Source organism: Leptonotus elevatus, chromosome 15, assembly GCF_054856555.1.
Source record: "Leptonotus elevatus isolate MCC_2025b chromosome 15, RoL_Lele_1.0, whole genome shotgun sequence".
NCBI lineage: Eukaryota > Metazoa > Chordata > Actinopteri > Syngnathiformes > Syngnathidae > Leptonotus > Leptonotus elevatus.
The window spans coordinates 3239141-3249141 of NC_141253.1; the positions used below are offsets into that span (position 1 = coordinate 3239141).

The 10001-nt window shown below is 46.4% G+C and overlaps 1 protein-coding gene across 2 annotated transcripts in view; it reads right to left on the reverse strand.

Annotated features, from left to right (window-relative positions):
• Nucleotides 1-1538: 1538 nt before the first annotated feature.
• The window catches only part of pik3r1 (phosphoinositide-3-kinase, regulatory subunit 1 (alpha)), a 24128-nt gene continuing 15665 nt past the window's right edge, over nt 1539-10001 (reverse strand). For both annotated transcript variants that reach the window (XM_086096312.1, XM_086096313.1), the window contains exons 8-14: nt 6414-6618; nt 6003-6309; nt 5774-5916; nt 5430-5606; nt 5110-5184; nt 4857-5027; nt 1539-4030 (exon numbers count right to left, since the gene is read on the reverse strand). In XM_086096312.1, the coding sequence (XP_085952438.1) occupies nt 3841-4030; nt 4857-5027; nt 5110-5184; nt 5430-5606; nt 5774-5916; nt 6003-6309; nt 6414-6618 (1268 nt within the window). In that variant the 3' untranslated portion in view covers nt 1539-3840. The remainder of the gene's footprint in view (nt 4031-4856; nt 5028-5109; nt 5185-5429; nt 5607-5773; nt 5917-6002; nt 6310-6413; nt 6619-10001) is intronic.

The window sequence follows — 10001 nt, forward strand, 5'->3', positions numbered from 1 at the left end:
AGTGAATGAGTTAAAATCATACCCTTAGCTTCAAACTAATGTGAAACCCTAATCCGATTCAAAACCCAAATTTGAAACCCTAACCCGAGTATAACTTTAAAACCTGAGGTTACACATTCTGACAGTCATAAATTGCGACCTTACGTTGAAACCCTAACTCCAGGTTAAAACCCTACTTTGAAACCCTAACCTGTGTGAATATATGTCATTTGCATATTCTAATCAGCAAAGAAGGAAAGATGGATTCATCAAGATTTTATTTGAAGTTTTTTCTTTCTTTCGCGGAGAACATTTGGACGAGCGTACATTTCAGCAGCTTGTATGTGGACTTCCGACTAAGAGGATTGCGTGTGTTTTTTTAGCGCACGTATGAGCACACGCATGAGCCGGGTCACGAGATGACGAGCCCAATTTCTTTCATCATCGCGCCGCCATCTGTGCGCAAAGCTTCTTATGGCCGCAAACGTTACACTCGTCCAATCACATTCACCAAAAAATGAGCTCCACTCGCTAACCAAAACAGCAGCACCGAGCAGGAGTTTTGGCAGAAACCCAAGTGACACCCAGGACTGGTCGATTGTAGGGCACCTATAGATGAAAAAGACACTTTTGAACCCATACCGTACGCTACAACGTCGAACATGAACAAGAATCCTGCGTGGACATCATGAGCAGTTCGACCCGACATGACCCCGACTCGGTTGGTGCGCTGATGGCGGATTAGGGCCTCATTCTCAGGAGCGTTGGGTTTATTTTGGGTTTGACGGGATCAAACGGGATTATGGTGACAATGAATCCTCGGGGCCGTTGGAAGCCAGAGGTGCTTTCACATGCTGCATCGCGACGGCTAAATTTAGACACACTTGGTCAGTTATTCCCGTCACCTGCAACATATTTTTTTTTTTTTTTTTTTTTTTAAGATGGCTAGTCAATTATTATTTTAATTTCAATCTTAATTGTAAACGGAGAATTTTTTTTGAATTATTTTCTTCTGGAAAAAAATGAAGAAAAAAATCCATCCATCCCTGGAAATGTGCGCTGATCACTGGGTGAGAAGCGAAGTGAACTTTTCCGGCTAATTGTGGCCGCGGTTTGGTGGGTTTTTCCTGCGAGCCATTTCTGTGAATGATTAAGCAAGACCTGAACCGGCTGCTCTCTCCTGCTATCTGGCCTCTCGCTGATAAGCCGTCTGAACTCTCTCCCTTATCTTTTTTTTTCTTTTTTCTTTATTAAGTTCCCATAGCACCAAAATCCGACTGAAAATTCACTAGCTTAATGCTAACACACAATGCGAAGCCTCATAGATGTGCTAACGAGACTAGCATCAAAGTTGTATAAACCTTAGAACATATATTTGAACACGACATATTCTTGATCCTTTGTGAAAACTGCCACTTAGTTGTGAAATTCTTCTTTGTGTATTATGTACATCTGTATCATACTGCCCTCTGGTGGCGAGCACAATGTCCATTGAATTATCACCATGCAGAAACTGTTAAATTCTTTCCATTGAAGAAAAAAAAACACAATTGTCAAGGTTTTCTTTAAAAAGAAACATTTTTTATTTTTTAACGGAACCCAATACAGGTTTGAAGCAACACTGGTAAACTGTCAAATCAATCAACCAAACATGTTCGGGACTTCCTGCCAAAGAATTTCCAATAAGTCGTACAAAGCCAGAGAAACAACAAAATGAACGGTGCATGATGCTGAGGAAACTATAAAAAAAAAAAAATCATCATACGTCATAACATGAATCGACATCGGCAGCTTGTTTTAAAATGTGAAACAAAAAGGTCACGTGACACATTTAGTAGCCTTGAGGTTTTTTTTTTCTCTCGATGAAAAACATTTTTAAACAAAACAAATGTCGACCCGCTACAGTTAGCGATGACATAATTGCCATCCGCGCAGCTTGCACAGTTTTTGTTAGCTAACGCAGCATGTTGTGGAAAATGATCCAATTTTACTTAATCGGTCCGAAAATTATTTATTTCCTACAATTGATGTTGATTTTTGTTCATCCATCTATGCCAGCGACCTACAGCGATCCGAAGAACAATTCCATGTTCTTCCACTAGATGGCAGAAGGTACGATCACGCTGTTGCAAGTCATACAACAGAATTTCACACTGATTTGTAAATCATTATTTCAGTGTATCTGACTTTTTGTTGTTGTGGCGACACGGGATCGTTTTTCCCCAAACAGTTCGGACTGCTGGTATAAAATTCTCTACATCAAGGAGCTGAACATTAAAATTGATTTCCAAGGAAGGTTTTTTTTTTTACTTTTGGGGAAAAATATGCTGTATATCCCTGAATCTTTGTGTGTAGCGGCAATGTCTTGGTTGGGAACCGAATGTCGATGGCGGACGTGCTGGCAGAAGCGAAGTCGTTCCAAAAGCTAAATGCTAATAACGTTAGCATGGAAACGGAAGGTGAAACGAGCTCATCCGGCCGGTGTACGCATTTCATTTTCTGATACAGAAAAATACTAAAGTGAATCATGGATGTTAAATCTTGATTTGCCACTTTCCTCTCGCGTGGGGGGGGGGGGGAGAATATATTTTTATCCATATATATTTGTTCTATGAAAATAAATCTATACTGTGGTGTTCCGTGTCAACTGCATTTCTGAGCAAAGCAGTCGCAAGTTCTGCCCGAGAACGGGAGCAGTTTTGAAGCAACGCAGGATTAATAAAATATCTTCTGTCTCACCCCCCGTCGTTAAAGTCATTTCTAATCAAGTCGGACTTATTATTATTATTATCATCATCATCATCATCATCATCACCATTTCTAAAAACAAACAAAATCATACGTTGACGGTAGGTTGGCATTTGTACATTAAAAATACCGTTTGTGGATATTTACACAAGCTTATATCGCGGTTTGCAACAGAGTGTGGACAAACAATTGCATAGAGCAGATCGGAAACAACAACAAAATCAACTCAACGAGAACTCTTTTTTTCTTTTCTTCTTTCCCCCCCCCCATTTGTTTTTTTTTTCTTTTTGCTTTGGTGCGCTTGGTTCATAGTTTGACCGCCTCCTCCTCCTCCTGCAAAAAGTCCATAGGACTCGTCCAAAAAGAACAAAACAAAACAACCTGTTGAAAAAGTGCCATTATGCTACATTGATCAGCGGATCCACGTCTGCTCGTCCACAGCCAGTACCAGCGAGTACCAGCGAGTACCAGCGAGTACCAGCGAGTACCAGCGAGTACCAGCGAGTACCAGCGAGTACCTCAACACACACACAACACGCTTCTTTCATCATCGTTTCATCAGTTTTGGTCACGTAGACAATTGCTCTCACACATACGCAGTCTCACATGCACCAGCTTTCACAAACTCTCAGGGGAAAAACTCCCTCTCATATCACTTAACTCTCACACACTCACTCGCACTCAAATATTCTCACATGCTGCCACACACGGACGGGCTCTCTCGCATTCTCTCTGCCACAAACTCTTTCACAGTCAACAAACAACACAAAAAACTCACACATTTCCTCTCACACACACACAGACACTCTGCCTCACTCACACGAAAAAGGGGGGTAGTCGAGTTCCATCGTGGCCGGTAAAGCGTTATAGAGTCCGCAAGCACCGTTTAGGAAAAGGCCTCAAAGTGTCCCGGGGGCAGGGTTTGGGTCCGGGAGGGGCGGGGCCTCTCCGTCCCGCGCGCGAACGCTTAAAAGTAGATCAAATGTACATTCAGACTCGTCAGGAAGTCACTGAAAATGCTTCAGGTGTCCTTTTTGTGGTTTGTCGCCGCCCCCTTTCGCCGGCGAGGCCTCCTTTTAGCACCTCGTCTCACCGCAGCCCCCGCCCCCCCTCTCACCGCCTCTGCTGCGTGTAGACGGGGTAGGCGAGCGTCACATTCAGCGAGTCGTTGTGCTGCACCAGAGACGTGTGCTGGTAGTGGAGCACCAGTTCCTTCAGCGAGCCGTACAGGTTGTACGGCTCGGCGAAACCGAAGCCCGACGGCGTCTTGTTGATGACGCAGTGCTTCACCTCGCCGTCCACGCTGCGCGGGGAAAGAGAGAGTATTTTCAGATTAATTTCATGCTAGCGCGATGGGGAGGGGGTTAATGTTAAACATTTCTTGACAATATGTTATATGTGACCTCACGAGTCTAAACATGACATTCTGATTATTATTACAGCAAAATCTAGCTGTTTTATTATTATTATTATTATTATTAATAGGGTTATTATAGTTTTGGAATTTTTCATTTGAGTTTAGTTTTTTAAAATGTGGTTAGTTTTAAGGAGCGACGTCATCTGAAGGTGCTTTTCTATTGGCTGCTGCTCGATGACGTCACTTCTGTGCGACACACTTTCCAACGTCCTTATTCCGGTTAAATAAATATATTTAAAATCATCCCCAAAGGCTCATGCATTAAATTAATTACCAAAGACTAAAACAAAGTAGCTTTAGTTAGTTAAAATGCATTTTCGTTTTTTATTTTGCCAACAATTTTTTTTTTTTTAATTTTTCTTTTTTTTGGTTAGTTTTCGTTAACTAAAATTACCTTGCTCAGGGGGCGGCCATTTTGCCATTTGCGGTCGACTGAAGATGACATCACAGTTGCTCGGGGCTCAGGAAACGACCAATCACAGCTCACTCGTTTTCTGAAGCCGAGCTGTGATCGGTTGTCACTTGAGACCTGCGCAACTGTGCAAGTGGCAAAATGGCCGCCTAGTGATATGAACAAAAATGGCGGAATTTTGCTAACACGAACGCAATTTTAACCAGAATACCGCGATTTAAACGAGTGGGGCTGCATCGAACATATTGCCGAGATGTTTTGGGGGCGTCGACGTCCCCTTTACGTGTGCAGAGTACGTACACGACGCTGCAGGCGTAGCATCCCGCCTTGCTGCTCTCGCGCACCAGGAATGTTCCGTCTCGCTTGCCCTGGAGGAGCGCCTCGGCCTGCAGCCGGTTGATGTTGCCCAACTTCCACGAGCGCTCGTCGTGATGTGGCAGGTCTTCGTCGTCGTCCACCATCGAGTATTGACTGCCGGAACCAAAAAAAAAAAAAACCGGGTTAGGGCGCTTGTTGTGGGCGGCAAATTTCGCCGCGAAATGTTGACGCTTACTCTTCGGTGTTGTCGTTCTTGATTCCCAGCCACTCGTTGAGCTTCTTCTGCCGGACGCCCTTTTGGGTCAACCACCTGCAAGATGTTGGCCACGTCACACACAGCGAATGCGACAAAGTTGGGCGGAACCAATTGGATTTTTTTTTTCTCCCCTCGATATTGTGATTGCGATTTAATAACGGACTATTTTTTCAAGATTTTCTTCCTGTGCAAATTTGTTGACAAACAAAAGCGATAAAATAATCTGCACTATAATAAACCGTCTGATATCTGATAGCGCTCACTTCCGAATCTTTCCCCGTTGAGGCCGCTCCACTCACATGAGGTACTGGTCTCGGGTCTTGCGCAGCTGGATGAGGTCGGGCTTGATGCTGTTCATCCGCTTGTCGATCTCCCGGTAGTCGGCCGCCTGCTTCTTCAGGTCCTCCTCCAGGCGGCTCTTGCTGTCCACGATCTCGCTAATCCTGGACTTGAGCTTCTCGTAGTTGCCCATGATCCTGTAACGACAGGGCGCCCCCCCCGTTTAGTTGCGCAGGGCCCGACCCGGTATTTAGCCTCCGACTAGGAATGCGAGAGCCAGCGACTTCCGACGGGCGGAATCCGACTCCCTCCGGTCCGTGTCGGCGCAAAGCAGTGGATGCTAATGCTAATGCTAACGAGTTACCTCTGGATCTCCTTGTCGTTGCCCTCCCTCCGAAACTTCTCGATGTACTCTTTGCTGTAGCGCTCCTGCGTTTGGCACTGCTCCTCGAAGATCTTGATGGTCTCGTTGAACGCCTCAATGGCGGTCCTCTTCATTTGGATTTCCTGAACCGACAACCGGGGAGCGTTTAGACGGGAACGCCGGCGCGTTCCTACAAACGGCCGCCGGCCGGCCGCGCCCGCCCGCTTACCTGCGAGGTTCTGGTGTATTCCTCGTACAGGCGGTCGTACTCTTTGTTCTTCTCCTGGTACTGCTGGTGGTACTCGCACAGCTTCCTGCCCACCGCGTCGATGTTGTCCTCTTTCACCACCTGGTCCTGCTGGTGTTTGGAGACCGGGTAGAGCAGCTTGACGTCCAGTTTGGGGTTGTACTGCGCCAGCGACTCGTTGCGGTAGTGGTTGATGAGCTCCACCACCGAGCTGAAGGTGAGCGGGTCCGAGAAGCCGTACTTGCCGTCGCGGTGGAATATCTTGATGAGCTTGTTGTTGCCGCCTTTCCTGTAAAGCGCAAAAAAAAAAAATAAAAAATAAAAAAAACGGAGCATCAAGACAAGCCGCCAAAACGGTGGGTGGAAACGTCCGATAACGGAGCAGGCGCTTACCTGAGCGTCAGCGTGTAGTCGCCGTGCATCTTGGTGGAGGCGTCGCGCACCAGAAACGTACCGTCCGCCGTGTCCCGCAGCTTCTCGTTGACCTCCTCGCGGGAGATGTCCCCCCAGTACCATTCGGCGTCCTGCAGCGCCATGCTGCTGTTGTTGTGAACGTTGTTAGTGACGGGGGCGGGCTTGGGCGGCTTCGGAGGTAGAGCTGAAAAAGGGGGGGACGGCGCAGGCGGTCAGCGTCAAGACGGTTTCCCGAGCGTACGGACAGGTTGAGCGAGTCCTCCCCTTTATGAAGGGATTTAACCATAACGGCAAAATTGTGATATTAAAACTGCCTTGATTTCGTCGTCGGCATGTCACGATATTAGCGTATTCACTCGCAGCCATTTTCACTGAAGCAACCCCCTTCACTCCCGGCTGCTTTACTGGATTATGACTAATTTTGCAAGGCTCACAGAATATTGTGTTCTATTGCTATAAAAGCATGGAACCTACCAAAAGAAAAATTAGAGTCTCCTCTTTCATCGGGAAAAAAAAGTGTATTTGTATCTATTTCCGTTTTGCAGCAATTCACATTAGAAGATAGTGAAGTTTCATCGTTGTTCACAAATCTATTTAGAAATTTGAGTAAAAGAGATTTTCTTCAACCTGGCCCTGGTTGATCTCTTTTCCTCTGCTGCCACCTGCTGGCCGTTTAGGTAATAACCATTTCCTCAACAGTTGAGAGGCTGCATCAAATCCTTCTGTATGCTCTAGCATAAAAAAAAACTTGTATAAATATGTCTTTGGGACACATACATTTAAAATAGAACATATTTATACGTTTTTGGGAGCAAATGAGTTAAAAGCAGCACATCTGTCCAAAAGTAGAGGTTGTATTCCATTTTGTGCAGTTCTAGCACCCTCTGGTGGTTAGTGTATTAGTGCAGTTTAATTTTAATTAGGAATGGTTTGGCCACTGCGGCGGTTATCGCGCCCCACAAATCAGCCTTGCCAGCAAATATTTAATAAAACTTGACTTTCCGCTCGCTTCAACCGAACGCAGCAGAGTCAAGTCAAATCAACTTTATGTATATTGCGCTTTCAAACTGCCTTAGCTGTCATAAAGCGCTGAACAGCAACACAACACAAAACAATACAATCACAACAAACCAACATTTTTTCGCACCCACGACATACGCTTTGATGTTTGACCAGTTATTTACGCTCCTGAGCCAATAGGAGCAGGTCATGTGACATGACATGACAAAAACTATTTCTTTGTTATTATGTACAAAAACACAATATGATGATGATGTTGTTTTCCAATATGACGAAGCAACCTGCCGTGCATCCGTGTGACGCGGGATGCCGTCGTCGCTCATCCAGGAAATATTTCTAAGAAAAGCTCGCCGAGGTCGTAAATATAAGCAATCAAAGGAAAAGCATGATGTACGGCGCGTGTCATCTTACACCGCCGAGCAAACGAGATCATCGCGTTACTGTTGGCAACCTGGAACCCGACCGAACATGTCAATAAAGACTTTTGTCACACGTACGCCAGCCCGACCGTGTTTCATTTCAATCCGAAATCCAAATGAAGCCAACTGGAAAGTGAGCTTATGTGTTTACGGTTCGGGTACGGGAAACCTGCCCCTTTTTTCGTTACCGGGACGCCGTGTACTTTCGGAGGCTTCTCATGCATGCAAACGAGTCGTTTATCTGCGGCGGGACAACTTCCATTGATCCGAAGACCTCGCCCCCCCCCCCCCCCCCCCCCCATTATTGACAAGGCGATTCATGAGAATGAAATCCATTGAGAAAAGCCGCCAATGAAGCCACAAAGCCGCTCGCGCTTTTTCATTGGCGGAACATTCCTGAGCCGAGTCTCATTTTTGGAGCCGTGCGTGCGTGCATGCGTGCGTGCGGCTTTCGGGCAACAGCTGGCGAGCGCGCGGCAGAGATGGCGTGCGAGCTGTCGGAACATTGCGAACGGCGGAAATAATCTTAAATCTGCGCCGGTGCCCCCCGCGCGTTGACAGTTTCACGGGTGCTGCTAAAGGTGCCGCGCTATTTTTAGCCAGCCTTTGCGGCGGGAGGGGGCGGGGCGGCTTCCTGCTGCTGCACAGAGCCACCGCCTGCACGCCACTTTTATGTTTATACGCCATTAAAATACAGTCCTTACAATTTAAAAAAATAATAATAATCACCTCTCCTGGGGGGAGATTACGCGCAAGCGTTCACATTTAGTCATCAAATGCAGTTTCCAACGCCGAACCTTTCCCACTGTGAGGTTAGCCGCACGCGCTAGCATGTAAAATCATCACAGCGGGAGAAAGACGGAATCCATTAAAGGGATCCTGCTCGGTAACGCATTGCATCACTCACCGCAGCCAATCAGGCGGGAGCTGTGTCACCGGGCGCTCCGGCATCTTTCATTTCCCGGCGGCATGAAGTCATCCCAAAAGCCGCTCCCCGTCTTCCCCCCTCGCTTTGATTCCCCACCAAAAAAGCACTGAAGAGGATCATTAAACGACTGCTAAAATGTTCCGGGCGTCGTGCGGTGACGGGAGCTCGCGTGCGTCCGACATCCTCGTCCTCTCTGGCTTCCTGCCGCTCTTGCTCCCTTCGTCATCCTCTCTCACTCGGCCCCTCCCCTCCCCGCCTTCGACACAAAGCCGACGCATGTCCACCCGGCGAGCTCAAATCCAACCCCCCCCCCCCCCCCCTCTCAATACTCCCCCCGCGCAGGACTCAAAAATACGCTGTTAATCCCGCGGCGTGACACGGATAACCGCCTCCATTTCCTGAGCGCTGCTAAAATAGACGCCGCTTCTTGGAAAGGTGGAAAGGCTCAAGCGGAATGCAGCCGGGTCGTGAAAGGGGAGCGCGGCGCGCTGGAATAAGCGTCTGAAAATGTGCCCCGTGTGAGACCAACATGAGCAAACTTAAGTGATGTTCAAACGCTAAACGTTTGTAATTAGAAATTCCATTCCGACTTGATGCCTTTTTTGACAAAATGGCGATTTGGTCAATCGTAAAGACAAAGACTTTTTGGAAGATCTACGGCTACTTCGGCCCCTAAAAAGTAGGGATGTTCGATACCTCAAGTCATTTTGATTTATAAAATTTTATTTAACCCATTCACACCCAGCCATTTTCACTGAAGCAGCCCCCTTCACTCCCGACTGAACTAGATTTGGACTGATTTTGCAAGGCCCACAGAATATTGTGTTCTATTGTTATAAAAACATGAAACCTACCAAAAGAAAGATTAGAGTTGCTTCTCTCATCAGAAAAAAAGTATATTTGTATCTGTTTTGCAGCAATTAGCATTAGAATAGCTAAGTTTCATCATTATTCACAAATCAGTTTAGAACTGTGGGGAAAATAGCTTATTTTTTTCAACATGGCCCTGGTTGATCTATTTTACTCTGCTGCCACCTGCTGGCCGTTTTTGTAATTACTACCATTTATTTACCCATTCTCTGCCGTTCCGAGGCTGTATCAAAGCCTTCTGTGTGCTCTAGCATTAAAAACACAAACAAAAAAAAATTCAATACGTCTTTGGGACACTTAAAACATGCAGATGACGATTCACCGAGATGG